The sequence below is a fragment of the Acinonyx jubatus genome, chromosome D1, assembly GCF_027475565.1.
Source record: "Acinonyx jubatus isolate Ajub_Pintada_27869175 chromosome D1, VMU_Ajub_asm_v1.0, whole genome shotgun sequence".
In the NCBI taxonomy this organism is placed as follows: domain Eukaryota; kingdom Metazoa; phylum Chordata; class Mammalia; order Carnivora; family Felidae; genus Acinonyx; species Acinonyx jubatus.
In genome coordinates, this window is record NC_069390.1 from 58775839 (window position 1) to 58797797 (window position 21959).

General features: G+C 36.9%; 1 protein-coding gene across 3 annotated transcripts in view; it reads left to right on the forward strand.

Annotated features, from left to right (window-relative positions):
* The window catches only part of ACER3 (alkaline ceramidase 3), a 167151-nt gene that overhangs the window by 76741 nt on the left and 68451 nt on the right, over positions 1 to 21959 (forward strand). For 2 of the 3 annotated variants that reach the window (XM_053203721.1, XM_027039624.2), the window contains exon 3: positions 21535 to 21587. The exons of the other annotated variant lie outside the window; for it this stretch is intronic. In XM_053203721.1, the coding sequence (XP_053059696.1) occupies positions 21535 to 21587 (53 nt within the window). The remainder of the gene's footprint in view (positions 1 to 21534; positions 21588 to 21959) is intronic. 3 annotated transcript variants of the gene reach the window in all.

A 21959-nucleotide genomic window follows, 5' to 3' on the forward strand; every position in this document is an offset into this window, starting at 1 on the left:
GGAGAAAGAAGAAAGAAAGAAATTAATTGAGTAGTGCCTGCATAGCTCATTTGGTTAAGCATCCGACTCTGGATCTGGGTCAGGTCATAATCTCTCAGTTCGTGAGTGTGAGCCCTGCGTTGGTCTCTGTACTGCCCATGTGGAGTCTGTCCCATGAGGAGCCCTCTCTCTCCTTCTGTCTCTGCCCCTCCCCCCCTCAGAATGAATGAATGAGTGAATAAAAATAAACTTACAAAAACTCAAAAAGTCATACATGTACAATGAGTGAATTTAATGGTATATATCAATACTTGCTTTAAAACTAAACACGAATGGACACAGGAAATGGAGTAATGTGCATACTATGTGAGAGAAGGAGGGACACGTTGAGTGTTTACATCTCAGAGGTGGGGCTGAAGGAAGAAAAGCAGTAGAGGAGAATATAGATACAGAAAACTTGAAATCAGCAATAGTGTGTAGAGTAGCAGTATCTCCTTTCTGGTGGAGTATAGCTACTTTTCCTGTTGTACCTGGTGTTTAGGATCCAGGCAGCCACTCTTAATTGTTTTGTTTTTAATTTTTTTAATGCTTATTATTATTATTTTTTTGAGAGAGAGAGTGTGAGCAGGGAGGGGCAGAGAGAGAGAGGGGGAGACACAGAATGCGAAGCAGGCTCTAGGCTCTGAGCTGTCAGCACAGAGCCCGATGTGGGGCTCAAACTCATGAACTGCAAGATCATGACCTGAGCCAAAGTCAGACACTTAACTGACTAAGCCACACAGGTGCCCCACTCCTAATTGTTGAAGATTAATGAATCCTATTTGTCACCCTGAGTTTATAGATATGATGTTTTGAGTAACTGTTCCACATATTGTGGTAATCTCTCTTCTGATATTCCTGTGATTATATGGAGGTACATATTTTCTAAATTATTTTTTCCTGTAATCTTTTTCCAACTGAAAAAGGTTTAGGGGTGATTAAAGGAGATAAAAATAGAGCACAATAGAGGCAATATAATGAAATTTTTGGGACTCTGTCTCTTGATGGAAGGCATCCTTATGAAATTTATTCTCTAAAGGTTAGAGAAAGCCCTTACGCTCAATTTTTAAAGCAATTTCTTCCAATTATACCACTGATATAGATTAATAAGTCCTTATTCAATTCCTTAGAACCAGAAGTATTTCTGAATCCAGATTGCTTTTGGATTTTAGAAAATTAATAGGTTGTATATACTGCAGTCTACCTACGAAGCCCACCAAGGCTTGGGGCAGCACTTCATAGGTGAACTATTCATATTGCTGCGTAACATGAATAGTCACACTAACTGGGCTAAACATTTATTATAAATAGCCTTATGTCCAGTCAGGTCAGATTTTACTGTCAAGTCAATTTGTGCCAAACGTGATGAACAAAACAACTTTTAGTTTTAAGAACTTTTCTTTTTTTGACTTATTAAGCAAGATATTTAAGTTTATTTGACTCTCTTTTTTCTTATTCATTATTAAAAAAATTTTTTTAATGTTTATTTGTTTTTGAGAGACAGAGGAGGCCACAGAATCTGAAGCAGGCTCCAGGCTCTGAGCTGACAGCACAGAGCCCAACGTGGGGCTGAAACTCACAAAAAGTGAGATCATGACCTGAGCCGAAGTCAGACACTTGACTGACTGAGCTACCCAGGCGCCCCCCTATTTCTTATTTTAAAAAGTAGTAGATAGTAAATAGAATCTGACCCTATAGTAGGAAAATAACAACCCATTACAACTGGAGTTTGTTACCCAGGGCTCAAGATCATTGAAATTTAGAGGAGATCCATTAATAGAATTTATTATAGTAGCAAATTCAAGAAGAGAAACCATGTGATTATTTTCATAAATGCTGAAAAAGCCTTTGTCAAAATTCAGTACCCATTTCTGGCTAGAAATAAAACTCAAGACTCAGTCGGTTAAGCATCCGAATTCGGCTCAGGTCATGATCTCGTGGCTTGAGAGTTTGAGCCCTGCGTCAGGCTCTGGGCTGATAGCTCAGAGCCTGGAGCCTGTTTCGGATTCTGTGTCTCCCTCTCTCTTCCCCTCCCCTGTTCACACTCTGTCTCTGTCTCTCTCAAAAATAAATAAATATTTTTAAAAAATTAAAAAAAAAAGAAAACTCAAGAAAATAAGAATTGATGGATGCTGTCTTAACATGGTAATATACATACCTCTGTCCTAAAGCCAGCATTTTTACTCAGTGTGGAAGCACTAGAGATATTAATCAATGCATTTCTACCGGAGAAAATGATTAAGTGCCTAAGTATTGGGAAAGAAGGAAAACTATCTCTGTTTACAGACATCATAGTGTTTCTGAAAACTCTAGCCTAGAGAATCAGTTTTCACACTGACTCCAACAAGAAAACTATTTGGTGAGGTATCAGATTTAAAATTATAAAAAGCGGTATCCATGGGGCACCTGGCTGTCTCAGTTGGTTCACCATCCGACTCATGATTTTGGCTCAGGTCATGATTCCAGGGTCGTGGGATTGCTTCTGTCTGTCTGTCCCTCTCCCCTCACTCGTGTGCTCTCTATTAAAAAACAAAAAACAGAAAAAGGCAATAGCCTTCATATATACATACATTATCCCATTAGATATAATAGTAAAGAAGACCCCATTTAAAATATCCCCCAAAATAAAATATCTAGGAATAAATTTAATAAGAAATATGTAAAATCTGTGTGAAAAAACTTTAAAATGCTTTTGATGCCATGAAAGTAAATCTGAACAAATAAAAAGTTGTTTCTGGATAGACAACTTAAAGATGTCTGTTATGTTTAGATTAATTTATTGAAATAAATAATACTAATAGAAATACTGGTAAGTTGTTTCCTGGTATAAGAATAAGACAGATGGATACTAAAGTTCATATGACAGTATAAACATACAAAGATACCCAGGAAATCTTTGAAAAAGAATAGGTAAAGGATATACTGGTCCTCCTGTATATTAAAGTATACTATAAAACCTGCATTGGTAAATAGTATATTGTACTTGTATTCCAATAGATAGTAAAATAGAATTTTTTTTATAAGTCCTAAATAGACCGAAGTCTGCGTTACATTTTGGTATATGATAAAGATTACATTTCTGATTGCTGGGACAAAGATGAATATTTTAATAAATGGTATTTAGGGAAACAGAATAGATGTCTGTATACCTTGTATCATACATAAGAATAAGCTCTAAATTAATCAGAGACCTAATTATAAAAACTAAAATCTTGGGGCGCCTGGGTGGCGCAGTCGGTTAAGCGTCCGACTTTAGCCAGGTCACGATCTCGCGGTCCGGGAGTTCGAGCCCCGCGTCGGGCTCTGGGCTGATGGCTCAGAGCCTGGAGCCTGTTTCCGATTCTGTCTCCCTCTCTCTCTGCCCCTCCCCCGTTCATGCTCTGTCTCTCTCTGTCCCAAAAAAATAAATAAAAACGTTGAAAAAAAAAATTAAAAAAAAAAAAACAACTAAAATCTTGTAAGTACTTGAAGAAAACACGTGTGAATTCTTCTGTATCCAGCGTGTGAGGAAACTATGATTTAACATCCAGATATAATAAAATAAAATGTCCAATTAATTAGAAACTTCGGCTTGGAAAAAAAAATACTGTAAGCAAAGTCCAGAGAAAAGACCAGTTGGTGAAAATATTTATGATGCATGCTATAGGTAGAGTTTTAATATCCCTAATGCAAAAATGACTTTTAAATATTGAGGATAGAAAGGAGCAAAAGTCCAATAGAAATAAGTGGTCAGAGGTAGACAGAAAATTCTCCAAAAAAGATGAAAAATAACCAACATATTTAAGAAAAGGTACTCAGTTCATTCATAATAAAAGAAATGCAAATGAGAACTATACCGATGTATTATTTCTCATTTGTCAGACTGGCAAAAAGTGAAATACTCAACAACACACTTTTGGCAAGACTGTGGGAGAAATCGGCACTCTTCATACATTGCGGGTGAGAATAAAACACTTTTGTAGGGGAATTTGGCAATTTCTAACAAAACTATATATGCAGTTATCCTTTGACTCAACATTCACATTTTAAAGAATTTTCTGTGAAGATATATCCCCAGGAATTCACAATTAAATGGACATATGGATATTTGTTACAACTTAAAACATAAGCTTTAAACATAAAGCCCATAAAGGATTTAAAAGATGCAGAGTGTCGGGGTGGATGGGTGGCTCAGTCGGTTAAGTGCCCGACCTTGGCTCAGGTCATGATCACACAGTTCATGGGTTGGAGCCCTGCGTTGGGCTTTGTGCTGACAGCTCAGAGCCTGGAGCCTGCTTCGGATTCTGTGTCTCCCTCTGTCTCGGCCCCTTCCCCCACTCTGTCTCTCTCTGTCTCTCTCTCTCTCTCTCTCTCTCTCTCTCTCTCTCTCTCTCAAATAAACATTAAAAAAAAAGAGTGAAAGATACAGAGTGTAAAAGTATATACTTAAAAGGATAGAGGAGGGGAAACATATCTTGAGTATACCTTTTTGTATTTTTATTTTTGGAACCATATTATGATTCCATATACTCAAAAAATATAATTATATCAAGCAGAACAGGAGTAGTAGAAATTAGGGAGAAGGACCCTGACATTGAATATAAAGAAAAATGAATTGCAGAAGATAACATCCGATAATTGTTATCCAAAATGTAAAAGAACTCTTTGTATACAAAATGTAAATGTAAAACTCAACAGTAGGAAACAGTTGGTTAAAAAATGGACCAAGGACCTTAACAGACACCTCACCAAAAAACTTATTCAGATGGAAAATAATATGAAAAGATGCTCCACATCATATGTCATCAGAAAAATGCAAATTAAAATAACAGTAAGACCCCATTAAACATGTTAATATGGCCAAAATCCAGAACACTGACCAAATATCATTGAGGATGTGGAAACAACACAAACTCTCATTCATTGCTGCTAGGAATGCACAATGGTACAGCCACTTTGGAAGACAGTTTAGTGGTTTCTTACAAAACTCAGCATAATCTCACCATATGTCAGCTGTCATGCTTTTTGATATTTACTCAAAAGACCTGAAAACTTAGGTCCACCCAAAAATCACACAGATGTTTAATTCAGCTTTATTTATAATGCCAATACTCGGAAGCAAACAAGAAGTCCTTTATTAGGTAAATGGATAAACTGTGGTACCTCCAGACAATGAAATACGATTCGGTGCTATAAAGAAGTGAACTATCAAACTACAAAAAACAGTAAGAAACCTGAAATGCCCACTAGTGAAAGAAACCAGTCTGAAAAGGCTAAATACTGTATGATTCCAACTCTCTGATGTTTTGGAAAAGGCAAAACTATGGAGACAGTAAAAAGATCATTGGTTGCCAGAAGCTGGGGGGAGGGAGATGTGAATAGGCAGAACAGAGATGATTTTTGGCACAGTGAAACTATTCTAGATCTCTGTGATACTGTACTATTCTGTATCTCTATGACACTGTAATGGTGGGTACATGACATAAATTGGTTCAAACCCGTAGAATGTACAATACCGAGAGTGAGCTATAATGTAAACTATGGACTTTGGGTGATAATGTTGTAGTAATGTAGATTCATTTGTTGTAACAAATGCACCTCTAGGGATGTTGATAATGGGGGAGGCTATGCATGGCAATGGGGGGTTAGTTATTATATAAGAAATATCTGTACCTTCTGTTAAATTTTTCTGTGAAATGAAAACTTCTATAAAAAACTACAGTCAAGGGGTGCCTGAGTGGCTCAGTTGGTTAAGCATCCGACTTCAGCTCAGGTCATGATCTCACTGTTCATTAGTTCGAGCCCCACATCAGGGTCTGTGCTGACAGCTCGGAGCCTAGAGCCTGCTTATGATTCTGTGTGTGTCTCTGTCTCTTGCCCCTCCCCCACTTGCACTTTGTCTCTCTCTCTCTCTCTCTCAAAAATAAATAAACATTAAAATAAAAATAAAATAAAGTCAAAAGAAGAAAAAAAGGTACCATACCATTTATCAAATGAAGAACACAACCACATAGGAGAAAAGTGAAGTATTAATCCAGTTAACTTTGAATGTTATTTTCACTAAATGTCCCCAGTTTGAAAACAGAAGGAAATTCAATGAAATCTTGAACCATAGTGCTAACTTTATTTATTTATTTGTTTGTTTGTTTATTAATTATTTGTAGTGGTATGAATATAGCAATTCTGAAGTTCTTTTTGTATGGCTTTCAGGATTAAGCAAATGAGGAAATACATTGAAATGTATTGTTGGGAGGTGAGGGTTCTCATGTTGAAGAAAGATATAAATTTGGATGGGAGAAAATAAGGAAGAACTCTGTGGTATTGGATTGGAGTTAGAGGTAACAGCATAATTAAAACAAACAAAAAGATTTCCCGTGTTTTATCTTAGGAAAGGGCCTGGAAGCAATGAGTCTTATGTAGCAGCGAACACATCTAGTGTTGAGCCTTTGGTTTCTAAAAATCCTTCCTCACTGAAAGAATGTGAAGACTTCTTGGGGAAATGACTGACTTCTGGGGATGAGGCAATGAGACTACAAGATGAGTCTGGAACATTTTGTCATGCCAAAAAGTAGAAAGTGTCCAAAAAATGAGGGGATAATGTCAAATAACACAGAAGGCAGTTGGTCAAACCAGGACAATTTGAACTTCCAAATGAAAAATGACAGAATTGGGTTACAAAACATGATGTAAAAAAAGAATCCACAAGTTTGTACTGATATTCACAAGCAAACAAATGGTATGAGAAGGGAAGGCTTTTTTTTTTTTTAAGAGTAGAATTGCCAAGACAAGAAACAGACTTTTTTTTTCTTAATTTTTTAAATGTTATTTATTTTTGAGAGAGAGAGTGCGAGCAGAGGATGGTCAGAGAGAGAGAGGGAGACACAGAATCTGAAGCAGGCTCCAGGCTCTGAGCTGTTAGCACAGAGCCTGACGCGGGGCTCGAACTCATGAACCACAAGATCATGGCTTGAGCCAAAGTTGAAGTTGAAAGCTTTACCAACTGAGCCACCCAAGCGCCACAAGAAACAGACTCTTAACTACAGAGAACAAGCTGATGGTTACCAGAGGGAAGGGGACGGGGGAGGGAGGGAAATGGGTGAAATAGGTGATAGGGATTAAGGAAGGCATTTGTGATGAGTACCAGGTGTTGTATGAAGTGTTGAATCACTAAATTGTACGCCTAAAACTAATACTACACTGTGTTAACTAACTGGAATGTAAATAAAAATTTTTAAAAAGTGGAATTGCCAATTAATAACTATAAACAGAATGATAGATTTGGGTTCTTTTTTTTTTTTTAATCCATCTATTTTCTTGCAACCATCATAGTAATGATTGATTGAGACAAGAGTCATCAGTGAATGCTAAAAATACTGGATGAAAGTGGAAAACATAATTACACAGCCTGAAAGTATTTCTGACAGATTACTCATTAATTACAAATGGAAAAACACAAATGTGGCAGATATCACCTTATTCAATTAATCAAAGTTAACATCACTGGGGCGCCTGGGTGGGTCAGTCAATTGAGCGTCTGACTTCAGCTCAGGTCATGATCTCGTCATTTGTGAATTTGAGCCCCATCTCGGGCTCTGTGCTGACAGCTCGGAGCCCGGAGCCTGCTTTGGATTCTGTGTCTACCTCTCTCTCTTCCCCTCCCCTGCTCACGCTGTCTCTTTCTCTCTCTCAAAAATAAAATAAAATATTAAAAAAATTTTTTTAAGTTAACATTAATAATGATACAGACTAACAATTGGTTTTTCCTGGTGTGATGCACTGAAAAGGAAACATCACTTATACAGTATCTCTGCCAAAAGTGCATAACCTTAAATGATGAGGAAACAATCAATCAATAAATAAATAATTCAAACAAATTAAGGGGTATTCTGTGGAACAGTTCACCTGTTTGCTTCAAAAATTGTTAAAAGTAGTGAAAGATAAAGATTGAAGAAGTGTTCCAGGTTAACAGATAAGTGCAATATGGGATTTGCAGCACGCAGAGAAGAAAGTCTAAAGGGCAGCACTGGGCAAATCAGTGAAATTTGAATAAGGACTGTATATTAGATAGTAATATTGCGTTCATATAAGTTTACTGAATTTGATCAGTGCATTGTGATTATGTAAGAACGTTCCTGTTTGGAGATACCTGGTAAAGAATTTAGGGGTAAAGGTCATAGTCTCATCAACTTACTCTCAAACGTTTCAACAAAATAACACTAATGTGTGTATTACTTTATTTTATGTACATTTTTTATGTAAATAGAAAGATGGTAAAATGTTAGTGAATCTATGTTAAGGTTATATAGGAGTTCATTGTAATATTTTTATAAATTCTGTAATATCTTGAAGTATTTTCAAAATAAGGGTTTACTTTTTTATTTTATTTTATTTATTTTGAGAGAGAGAGAGAGAGCGCGCGCACTAGCTGGCTTAGCAGCTGGGGGTTGGGGGAGAGTGAGAGTGAGAGTGAGAGTGAGAGAGAGAGTGAGAGAGAGAGTGAGAGAGAGAGAGAGAGAGAGAGAGAGAGAGAGAGAACCCCAAGGAGGTTCTACCCTCAGCACAGATCCTGACATGGGACTTGATCCCATGACCCTGGCATCATGACCTGAGCCGAAACCAAGAGTAGGATGCTCAACTGAGCCACCCAGGTGCCCTAAGTGTTTACTTTTTAAATAGATTTATTGAGCACTAATTGTCTGCATGCCAGAATACCAAGCAGTTTAACAGTAAACAATAGATTTGGAATAAATAAATACAGGAACAAAAATGGACAGTAATTACAGGAAGGATGTGTTTGCTGATCTAACAGTCTCTTCTCTGTATTACTCCTCTACCTCATTCTTCCTTTTGTGATTGCAAGCATATCACTGTACATATTAACTGTCATAATCTGTTTTTTAAGTGTCTGTTCCTTCTGAACTTCCTGAAAACAGGGCTGAGTCTTACTCTTCTGGATTTCTGGCATTCAGCAATCCCTGATGCAAACTAAACACATGAGAATGTTTGATGAATGAATTAATGCTTTCTTTTACACACCTTGAACATCAGACATTTTTGCTAAGACGTCTTTTTCATATATATACTTGTTTGAATTTTTTACTGAGATAAGTCTCCCCCCTAAAAATATGTGTGTATGTGTGTTTATGACACACACACACACACACACACACACACACACACAGAATAAACTTTATCTGGAAACAGAGATTTGATTAACAAATCCAAGGACATTTAGTAAATACGTCAACAAGATTTTCAGTATTTTAATTTTGTGATAAATCCTTAGTAACTACTTGAGATGCACTTAATTTTTGGAGTTGAGGGAGATTTTAAGAAAGAATTGGGAACTTTCATGTTGTGTTGAGGCATATTAGGGACAGACTGTTAGTTATTTATGAGGTATATTGTGTTCTGGCTTGGAACCTAAATCCACTAAGAATTTAGTCATTTTCCAATTCATGCAACAAATGTTTACTGAGAATCTATTATATACTAGGTATCATTCTTCAGTCATTGTTATTTGGAGCTTATGGTTTAGCAGCAGAGACAGGTATTAAATAATTTTATAATTGAGTATGTACTGAGGGATATGTTCAGTGTTAGGAAGAAGAGATACCAAGTACAATGAGGAAGAATTAAAGAAGTTAAAGAGTTAAAAATGTCATTTTTTTCCCCATCCTGTGTCCCTGAGCAGTTGCCAGTTCTTCTGATAAGCCTGATTTCAACTGAATTTACCATCCCAGTTATAGCTGCTTTGGAACCACCCAAGTCCCTTTGTCTAAAAATCTTTCTCTTTTGGGTTATTTTTCTACTGTATTGTTCTCTATGTATACAGTTTATGAAAGGAAGAGATGTTCATGACATCAATAGGAGAATCAAAGGTGTTGCCTCTGATTATCTTTCTAATAAGTCTATTAGAAAAGTAGAAATGCTATTAAATTGAAGGGGGAATAGGAACATAATATTTGTTTTAAGTAAATATTTTTGAAATATTTTTGAAACCAGCAAAATTATTTATATAGAGAGATGAGTTTAATACTCCTTGTCTCATAATAAAACTAGGAGAATAAATTGAAAAGCAAAGACAAGTTATTTGAAGCTAAATTCTGCCTGCCTGGTTACTATTTAATGTTTAATGTTAGGACTTTCAGAATTTTCCAAGCTTCATGTGACTATGGCTTAGTCATTAATTTTTATGAGGCCATAAAATTTGCTGTTAACATTGATGGAGCTTACAGAGACAACAATAATTATCATTTATAAGGCATTTATAATGTACCAGACTGTGGTAAGTATATTAATTTATATTATGTCATTTAAAATTCTCCACAACCTATGAGGAACTCTTTAACCTCATTTTATAAGTGAGTATTTGAGAAGTAATTTGACCAAGATCACAAAATTAGTAAATGATGAGCAATACCTTGAACTCAGATCTCTATGCTTTAAATCATTATGCCATAAACCAGTAATTTAAAACTGTTCATAATCTAAAATAGAACCATGCCAAAAGAAACCTTTTTCACAAGATTTAATTTTCCTTCATGAGATTTAATTTTTCTCTTTACCCCCAAACTTACAAAATTTGTTTGTAGTTGTACAAATGTATTTGTTGTGAGTTTATCTAAATAAGTAGGTAATTGTCAACAACAAAAAACATGAGCTGTAATATAGTCAAAACATATATAAAGGTCTTTATTATCTCTTTCTAAGTCTAGTGCTGAAATGAAAGTTATTGAAGTAGAAATGTCACAGAGACACAAAGTCATTTCCTCGTGAAAAGGACCATTGAAAATTTTTTGCATGGAATAGCCTTAAGTTTAGTTATGATCTTACCTAGAGTCTGCCACTGCCAGGCTAAATCAAAGTCCTCTGAAATGATCTTAAGAACATCATGCCTTTTGTTCTAGGGCAAAGTGAGTGGACTATAAACTAGACTAATAACCTTTTAGATTATAGCAATTACAGTTTGTAATGAAACAGACATAAAATCAATGTGCTGTGGAAAAGACCTTTAGAAATCATTTTATAACCTGCTTATAACTTATTTATTGGTAATAAATAAGTTTTAGCTTCAGTTTTTCAGACATTGCCAGAAACATCAATGATCTTTTTTTCTAATCTGTTGAAAAAGTAATGTGATAGTAAGATCACCCAACAGAAAAGGTGTTTTCATGTTTTGGTTAATATTTCTTAATCTTTGTGCATATGCAAGTGTGGTTTTTATATGACTATACTTTGAATGAACATGTTCAGCCTAGTAGCCAAAACCCAGGGACAGGCTCAACCACAGATTCCTAAGTAGCCTGTGTAGTCCGTGGACAGGAAGTGAGGAAATGAGGCGGCCAGGAAAGGTGCCTGGTAGAAAGTTAAAGTGGGCCAGTAGAAAGCATGGTAAGAAATAGCCTAAGGTGGAAAGCAGGCCGCTGTAATGGCTCTTCACCTGGTTCCTATGGCCTCAGTTGTGACTTATTTTAAATGTTTTAGGCTGGAGCCAGAATAAGATGATAATTGAATGATAGTTATGTTCTAAGAAAATAAATATTAAGAAATTATAACATCTAGTCTCATTTCTGTTATCATGTCCATTATTATTGCTTGCTGTAGCTCCATTCTGTTGAACATACCTTAACCTCCCTAGGCAGTCCAGATATTCCCCTGTGTTGTCCATAGATACCTTTAAACAGAATTACTTTGGTTCTCCCTTCAATTACCATATTATCTCTATCCATTATTATCATGTTATTTTGTATTCTTACTTATCCTCTACCTGTGGAATATTTGTTTGTTTCTTAACCTGCCTGGAGGCATGGATAGATGTTCCACTTCCAGAAACAGTATGAATAGTACTAAAATCACTTACGTGGGAGTATTTGATGGGCAAAGTATATTGGAGCACAGCAGACAAGAGGTTTCCACCTCCCAATTCTTCCTTTTTAAAAATTGAGGTATATTTCATATGTAGTAAAATGTGCAGATCGTACATATAGCTCAATGAGATTTTACCCATGTGACCACCACTCACATCAAGATACAGAACATTTTAGTTAGGCCAGAAAGTTTCCTTGTGCCCTTTTTCAGTCAACACTCTCCCAAAGGTAACTACTATTCTGACTTCTAGTTCCGTATTTTAATTTGTGTGTTCTTGAACTTTATGGAAATGGAGTCACAGAATATGTCCTCTGGCATCTGTATTCTTTCACTTGATGTAATGTTCTTGAGATTCATCTGTGTTTAATATCAGTAGTTCATTCACTTTGTATTGATATGTAATATTCTGTTGTGTGGATATAATATAATTCATTTGCCCATTTTTCTGTTAAGGGCATTTGGGTTATTTTTGGTTTGGGACTTTTGTGAATAAAGATTCTGTGGATATTGAATATGTCTTTTGATGGACACGTGCACTCATTTCTTTTAGATATGCCTAGGTGTAGAATTGCTAGGTCATAGGGTAGTCTGCATTTAAACTTAATTAGCAACTGCCAATTTTTTATTTTTATTTTTAAATATTTATTCTTGAGAGAGAGTGAGAGAGCACAAGTGGGAGAGGAGCAGAGAGAAAGAGAGGGAGATACAGAATCCAAAGCAGGCTCCAGGTTCTGAACTGTCAGCTCAGAGCCCAAAGCAGGGCTTGAAACCATGAACCGTGAGATCGTGACCTGAACCTGACTGAGCCACCCAGGCACCCTGTCAAAACAGTTTTTTAAATGGTTAGACCATTTTATACTCACACCAGCCATATGTGAGAGTTCCAGTTCTTCCACATTGTTGCCCATGCTTATTAGTCTTTTTAATTTTAGTCATTCTGGTTTGGTGTGTAGTGATATCTCATTGAGGTTTTAATTAGATTTCTTCATTGAATAATGATAATGAGCACTTGTCAAAGACTTTTTGGCCTGTTGGATAGCATCTTTTGTAATGGCTCTACAAGACTCTACAAGTCTTTTGCCCATTTTAAAATTGGGTTGTCTTTTTCTTACTGATTTTTGTATTGCATTTTCTGGTTATGAATCCTTTGTCAGATAATGTATTGTGAATATGTACTCCCAGTTTGTAACTTAAGCCTTTTTACTTTTTCTAATAGTCTTTAGAGGAGCCAAAGTTTTTAGGCAAGAGTTTAAAAAAAAATTTTTTTTAACATTTATTTATTATTGAGAGACAGAGCATGAGCATGGGGGGCAGGGGCAGAGAGAGAGGAGGAGACACAGAATCCGAAACAGGCTCCAGGCTCTGAGCTGTCAGCACAGAGCCCGATGCGGGGCTTGAACCCACAAACCGGGGGATCATGACCTGAGCCAAAGTCAGATGCTTAACCAACTGAGCCACCCAGGTGCCCTACTTAGGCAAGAGTTTTTAAAGGCACTTCAGATACCAGTTTATTAACTAATATACTAGCCATTGTTAGTAATCGTGTTGTTTTATTTTTTTAATGTTTATTTATTTTGAGAGACAGAGGGAACAGAGCATGTGAGCAGGGGACAGGCAGAGAGAGAGGGAGAGAGAATCCCAGGCAGGCTCTGTGTTGTCAGTGCAGAGCCCTACATGGCGGGGCTCGAACTCACGAACTGTGAGATCATGACCTGAGCCAAAATCGAGTCAGACACCTAGCTGACTGAGCTACCTAGGCACCCCAATCATACTGGTTTTCTATTGCTACTATAACAAAGCACCACAAATTAAGTAGCTTAAAACAATAAAATAAATTTATTATCTTATAGTTCTATAGATTAGAATTCTGACACAAGTCTCACTGAGCTAAAATCAAGGTTGGCAGGTCTGTGTTTTTTTTTTCTGGGGGCTCTAAGAGAGAGTCAGTTTTCTCGTCTTTTCCAATTTACATGGCTCATCGTCCCTTTCTAGTGTTCTGTAGCCTTCCTGGGCACATGGCCACTTTCCTATATCTTCAAAGCTAGAAACTTTACATCTCTGAGCATTTTTCCGTAGTCCCATCTCCCAAAGTTTCCTGCTTTTGAGGACTCAGGTGATCAGGTTGGGCATACTATAATAATCTAGGATAATCTCCTCAATGCAAGGTCCTTAATTTAATCACATTTGCAAGATCATCTTTGGCATTTAAAGTAAAGTGACATATTCATTCATAGGTTTTGGGATTGAGATGCAGACATCTTTGGGAGCCATTATTCTGCCTACCATTCTAATGTAGTTAGTACTGTCGCCCATGAATTGCTAAACTAAATGTAGTAGCCCATCAGCATCCTCATTGATGCTGAGTGGGACAGGAGAAAGGAGTCCAAAACAATACACTAATAAGGCTAAATAAATAGGATATTCTGGCTCCTGTATGTATATGTGGTACTATAATAAGGCTATATACTTGGTAAGTATTAAATTAGAAAAGGGAATGTGATCAGTTCCCCTTAGGGTAGGTGGGAAACAATTGGAAAACTCTTATTAAATACCTTAAATGACTTCTCATCAGTTTAGGCATAAAGTACAAACTTCTTAGGACACCTCTCCAAAGCTCATTCTTTTAATCACTACGTTCTACTACCTCTCTAATACAGTAGTGCATTTTGTTTCTAATGTGAATGCTAACTTCACCAGGAAAGTACAAACATGCATACCCTATAATTGTAGCTGGCATTGTTTTGACACCACCAATAACACCAAAATCTCTAACCTGAGTTCATAATTTTAAAATAATTACACCTTACACCATTAATGCCTTTGATACTTTATAATAATATGCCCTTCTCCTTTTTCATTTATTCGGGGTCCCTTCTTATACATTTTGGTAAATCATGATAGGCTTTAAAAGGAGCTCAGTTGTTCGTGGACCTTTAACTTTCTGTCATGGTAAATAAGCTAACCTACTTCAGAAATCTAATGACTGCATTCTCTATGTACATGAATTTTTTACACTTGATCTTAGCCAAAAGGCCGAGAAGCGATTGTACATGGATTTTTTTAAAAAATTTTTAAGTTTTTAAATTTATTTTGAGAAAGACAGAGAGTGAGAGAGGGAGAAGGACAGAGAGAAAAAAGGAAAGAGAGAGAATCCCAAGCAGGCTCCACACTGTCAGCTCAGAGCCCAATGCAGGACTCGAACCCACAAACTGTGAGATCATGACCTGAGCCAAAACCAAGACTCTTAACCAACTGAGCCACTCAGGTGCCCTTACATGAATTTTTTTAATAGCTTGAGTTAGGGATTAGAAAATAAAATTTATTGATGCCTACTATATGTCGGGTATATGCGAGGTAATCCTCATAGCAACCTTTCAATGATAAACATTGTTACCTTTATTTTACAGTTGAGATATCTGGGTCTCAAAGAGACTTAAGCAACTTGCCAAAATAGATAAGTAATAAGTGATAGACTTGGGATTGTAGTTTAGATCTGATTCCAAAGCCTTTATACACTCTTTCCATGGTATGGTCAGTCAAATGGATCAAAATAAATGGGTATTGGAACATATCTGTATTCTGTTGTAACCTTGAAAAACTTTGACTGGTAGCTTGCCAGAATATTTAAATCAAGAGGTTCTAACTCAGTGAAATTCTATTACATGCTTGAGAGACTTGAAACTGTACTGAAGTGCTGTGAATATGAACATCTAATTAGAAGATGGTACATTGACCTTTTTATTCCAATTCCATTACTATTTGACTGCCTCGGTTTTCACTTTAGCCATGGCCATGTGGGGAAACTTGTCCCTGTTGCTTGTTTTTTGGAACATTCTAGATAATTCCTATAAATGTGAATTTTATTTTAACTTTGATGCCTCAGACTTTTAAGGGAAACATTGTGATGAAATGTTGGCTAACAATCACCCTTACATTAATTATCTCATTCTCCATGGGATTGAGTCAATTTACATGTCAAGAGCAAAAAAAAAAAAGAAAATGTTTAGATTCCTTTTAAAGAATCTCCAGAATTTCTAGTTTGTATAATTTAAGGATCAACGAATGTTGTTTTGTTTTCGCACATTTCACATTTGTTCCTTTGGCTTGGGCAACTCAACCTCTCTATTCTTGAATTTCTTATTTGTGCTAGTTGGGATACTATTCAGAAAATATACACCTGTTGACAAATTGTAGCATGTTAGTGGTGAGAACTGGTTAACTGTGCTAAAACTTTGCCAGGGTTCTCCAGCCGGGCATGCCACTTTTAATTCAACCATTTTCTCTTTAAAAGAGATAACTGTTTGAAAATCTGTATGCCTTGGCAGGTTGGTGCTAATCTGGATTCTCTGCCTTTACTGCCCTCATCTTCTATAACTGTCCCAGGTGTACTTGATACTTTATATCAAACGACTTGCTATTTTCAGAACCACCTATATTTTTACATGTCTGCCTTTAACGCTCTTTGTCTGGCAAATTCAGCATGTCTGTCCTTCTGGACTTGCCATAGTATCATTTCCTCTGGAAAGCCCGCCTTTTAAACTTTCCTCAGTCCCTGATAGAATTGGAGGACCCTTTTCTGTGCTCCCACTGAATACAATGCGTATCTTTACCACAGCACTTAATACACCATATAGTAATTACCTGTTTGCTTTCTCTCCCTTAATGTTCTGTAGTAGTTAAGGGGGGAAAGTGGCAAAACATGAATTTGGAGGCATTTAGGCAAGAGCCAGATCATGCAGGGCCAGAGTAAAGCATCTGGATTTTATTCTAAAAGCCAGTGGAGGGTTTTTAGTAGGAATGTGACATGATGCTATTTATGCTTTTAAAAGATCATTCCGGATGCTTTGTGGAGAATGGCTTTTTTTTTTTTAACATTTATTTATTATTGAGAGACAGAGACAGAACATGAACATGGGAGGGGCAGAGAGAGGGGAGACACAGAATCTTGAGCAGGCTCCAGGCTCTGAGCTGTCAGCACAGAGCCCGACGTGGGGCTTGAACTCACAAACTGCGAGATCCTGACCTGAGCCGAAGTCGGATGCTTAACCAACTAAGTCCTCCAGGCGCCCTGAGAATGGTTTTGTAGACAGTAAAAGTGCAAGCTGGGAAGCCAGTTAACAGACTGTTGCAGTGGTCCAAGTGAGAGATGATAGTGGTTTACACTGGGACAGTACCAGTGGACACTGGAGAGAAGTGGATGACTTGGGATGTATTTTGGAGAGAGTGCCAATAGGGGTTATTAATGTGTTAAATGTGGGGGTTAAAAAAAAAGATTTTCAGTTGACTTCTAGGTTTCTAGTTTATGCAAGCATGTGGAGAGAATATCTTGCATTCCGTTTTGATTATGTTGAGTTTTTAAATGCCTGTGAGACATTAAATGCAGAGTCAGGTAGATGTTAAAATATGTGAGATTGGAGTTCAGGGGAGGGGGTTAGGCATCATTGTCAAAAGTTGGTATTTAAAGCTGTGGGAACTTATGGGATCACCTGAGGGAATGAACGTAGAAATAGAAGATGGCTGAAGATGAATATAAATACCACAAGTTCATCACCCAAAGGCAGAATCTGGCATGTAGACGTGTTTTGATTGGGTTAAATTTAAAATTTAACCATTTTAAAATTAGTTGCCCAGGGGCATCTGGGTGGCTTAGTCGGTTAAGCACCTGACTTCACCTCAGGTCATGATCTCACTGCTTGTGAGTTCAAGTCCTGCATTGGGCTCTGTGCTGACAGCTCAGAGCCTGGATCCTGTTTCGGATTCTGTGTCTCCCTCTCTCTCTGCCCCTCCCCTGCTCGTGTTCTGTCTCTCTCTCAAAAATAAATAAACGTTAAAAAAATTATTTTAAATAAAATTAGTTGTCCATATTTGAAAATTGAGAGAGTTCCCATAGAAATCCAGATCTTTGCCTTCTCTTGAATAATTAGGAGATACAGCATCACTGAGCCTGTATTTCTGCATGGGAGCTGTCAGCGCAGGCTGTTCTCTTCAGACTGGTCTATACATTTGACCACAATCTCTACTGTTCCTTATTGTTCTTCACTTAGCTATTTTACTTAAATGCCTCTCTGGGCATTTGAGTTTACAGCCCCTGATTTAGACCTGAAGGATAGAAGGAGCCAACAAAGGAATCTAGGAAGAAGCAGTCATGAGATAAAAACCAGGAGAAGAGGGCATTACAGAAAACTAGAGAGGAAAGTATTTCAGTTACTAACTGCCAGTAAGAGATTGAGTGAGATGAAGACAGAAAAGCTCTGTTTTAGTGGTGTGAAGAGGTTTGAGGAATCGATGGGGAATAGAGGTAAGGAAATGGAGGCAGTTCTTTTGAAAACTCAGGGAAGTGAAGAAGCATAGGTAATGGGGTGGAAAGGTGGCTTTGGAGATACTATGAAAGAATATGTAACAGTCGCTTAGAGAAGTAGATGTTAGAAAGACAGGAGAGAAAGGTGCTAATAAGTTGAAGATTTAAGAGAACAGATGATATCTTAGAGCACAAGAGCCTGGTTGGCCTTTACTAGAAGGAGACATGCTGCTTCAGGGAAGGAAGGAGAGCATTGGTCCTGAGGGGGTAACAGTATGGAATACTGTTAGATAAAATGAGAATCTTCAGGGTTCACACAGAAGCAGAGAATTACCTTAGGCTGAAGACTTAGACTAAATATAGACTTAGATTTATAGATTTATATAGATTTATTTAGACTAAATCATGGACTTTGGAATTTAATCTGTTAAAATCTGATAGTTTTTTTTAAATTTTTTTAATGTGTATTTATTTTTGAGAGAGAGAGAGACAGACACAGAGTGTGAATGAGGGAGGGACAGAGAGAGGGAGACACAGAATTTCAAGCAGTCTCCAGGCTCTGAACTATCAGCACAGAGCCGACATGGGGCCTCTCCCTCTCCTGTTGACATGCAGGCAGATAAGAGAGTGAGGTCCTGGCTTTTCCTCTTCTTAGGAAGACACTAGTACCATCAAGGGGACCTTACCCTCCTGACCTCTTCTCAACTTAATTACCTTCTAAAGTCTCCACACCCAAAGGCTCCACATTTGGGGTTAAAGCTTCAACATATAAATTTGGTAGGTGGGGACACAGACATGCAATTTGTAACAAGTTCCATCAACTGGTGAATGGATGAATAAAATGTAGTGTGTTCACAGAATAGAATATTATTCATCCATGAAAGAAATAAATTATTGATACATGCTATAATGTGAATGAACCTTGAAAATATGCTCAGTGAAAGCAACCAGATGTAAAAGGCTACATACTGTATGATTCTATTTATATGAAAAGTCCAGAAAAGGCAAATCTATAGGGACAGAAAATACATTAATGATTATCTAGGACTGAGGAGTGGGGAGAGGTGAGGAGAAATAGGGAGTGACTACTGATAGATAGGAGATTTCTCTTTGGGATGATAAAACTATTCTAAAATTAGGTGATGATGGTTGCACAGACTGAACATTTAAAAACAGTTGAATTGTGCATTTTAAATTAATTTTATAGTATATGAGTTATATCTTGATAAAGCTGACAAGCATTAGCAAAAATTAGTTTGCTTTAAGGTGGCAAAATAGAAAATATTGTGTCGAGAAAGGTGATGCTGTTCTATTACATTTCTTTGCTTTCTCAGTAGATTGTTGAAAGGAAGTAAATTGTAGAGATCTCTGAAAATCAGACTTTTAATGCTATATGATAAACAGTACAAGAGAACATTCGAGAAGGTTTGGACAAAAAAATTTCTTGACCAAATCATGATTAAGTAGCCAGTCTACCTTTCAAAATGAATAGTCATCCCTCTACATTAAAAAAAAATGTTTTTAATGTTTGTTTATTTTTGGGAGAGAGAGAGACGGAGCACGAATGGGGCAGGGGCAGAGGGAGAGAGAGGGAGACACAGAATCCTAAGCAGGCTCCAGGCTCTGAGCTGTCAGCACAGAACCCGACTTGGGACTCAAACTCACAAATCACGAGATCATGACCTGAGCTGAAGTCAGACACTTAACCGACTGAACCACCCAGGTGCCTCATCCCTCTGCATATCATTTTTATTCTTAGTATATTGTATGCCTTTATCTCACAGTTTGTGGGTTCCCCACCCCCCTTCCATTAATTTATCCACCTTTGCACCTTCTAATTTCTCCCTTGGTAAAAAGATCTCAACTATTCTACTTCCTCATTTCTTTAGAATGAGTACAGTAATAGTTTACTTCTGTCATTTCATTTTGAATATTAAAAAATATGTGATAACATATTTAGTGACTTTTTTAAAAAAAGCAATGGTAACAGAACTTGAAATTTTTCTCAAGTGGCTTTGTACAATTTTGTGACACCCCCACTTACCATGTTTGTTGACCATCTTAACCACCCTTAAGGCTCTTAACCACGCTTAAGGCTAACTCCCCTGGTTTCTCTTCTCTGTCTTCCTTTGTAAGTGCCCTTCTTCTGTGCTCTCGTGGTATTCTGCATATCTCTTTATTATATCTCCATTTACTGGCGTTTTAGCTGCCTGTCTCTTCCATTAGACTATATGCTTCATTCAGGTCAATGACTGAATCTTATCTTTGTAACTGTAACTGAATTTGGCAAATAGGAGGTGCTCAGTAAGTGCTTGTGGAATTGTTTAATATATCACAGTAGAAACTTTTTTATCAGGTTTGATAGGGGCTTGTATTTGGTCAGCTAATTTTTAAAACTTCAAAGCATAGAATTATTGAAAAGATAATATAAACACCTACCTTAAAATTTTATTTTAATTCGAACATATAATTGTATAATCTTTGACAATTATTTGATATACAGTGTGGCCTTTAAATATGGGATCCTAATTAATAGTTCTCCTTAGACTTTGTGGGATTAAAAACAAAAATTTTTAAAAACCTAAAATGAACAGTTTATTTAAAATAGAGGCACTTGGAAAGAACTTTGAGATGTAAATACAGTCTTTAAATTTTTACTGTTTTTCTCAATCTAACATATCTTACCCACGCTTAATTCAACAGCAGTTTTTATTAGCAACTCTCTTTTATTGAGTCCATTTTAAGCATTTTAAATAGTTTCTGGAGAAACAACGGCTTTCTTTGGAATCCTATTTCTGATAACTACATACAGTGGCATTAACAGGTTTGGTAACAGACGTAACTGTCTGACTCGTAGTATACAATTCAGCTATTTGGCTGGGCTGGAAGTGCTAGGAAGTACTAAAGAGTACTACTAAAGAGTAGCTAACTAGCTATAAACACTAAAGCTTATCTTAGGAGGTAGACAGTCTCTCCTTTGCTGTCCTGCCTGCCCGCCCCTCCCTTGTGGTGTATTCAGTAAACTTCTATATACATTCAAAAAAAAAAAAAAAAACAACTTATCCTGAGCATTGGGTAGTATATTTTATAGAAAGAATGGAGAATATTGATTAATCCAGTAAGTCCACTTAGTAGAGGGAATTTATGAGAACTTGTCCTGTACTTGGGTTTTTTTTTTTTTCTATATCAAAATTTCATCATAGAGCTTATGCAGAGTCTACTATATCCTGCCATAAGATTTCATAAACTTTGTTCTTAAAACTCAGTGCTTTGCAATGTCATATCATATTACCTTCTCAAGTCACTCTGGCTACCCCCAAAGAATTTCATGCTAATCTTTTTTTTTTATTTGTTTGTTTTAATTTCAGTGGTAGGAATGGGATCCTGGTGCTTCCACATGACTCTGAAATATGAAATGCAGGTCAGTAATGACAAAATTAACTAAATGCTTATTTCTCTTCACCCCGACACTTCAAATTTGAGGGAAGAATACATTACTAGAGGATGCTGTTGAGACAAGCGACTAAAGGAAAAAAAAGAGATTAAAAATCTCTTTTTACTTCAGGCCAGAGGATCCAAATTGACTAAGTGGAATAAAGAGGCGAGCAAATAAATTATTCATAGAGAAAACAAGTGAGAGCAGTATAGCGTTGACTACCTCTGTGCAGGCATGAAGTGTTAGAGAAGGATTGCAGAGTACAGACCCCTGGGTGCATTTTAAAAAGACAGTTCACCAAGGTAGTATATTCTTAGATGCCTGCATTTCCCATGTCTGTCTTACAGCATCCATTTG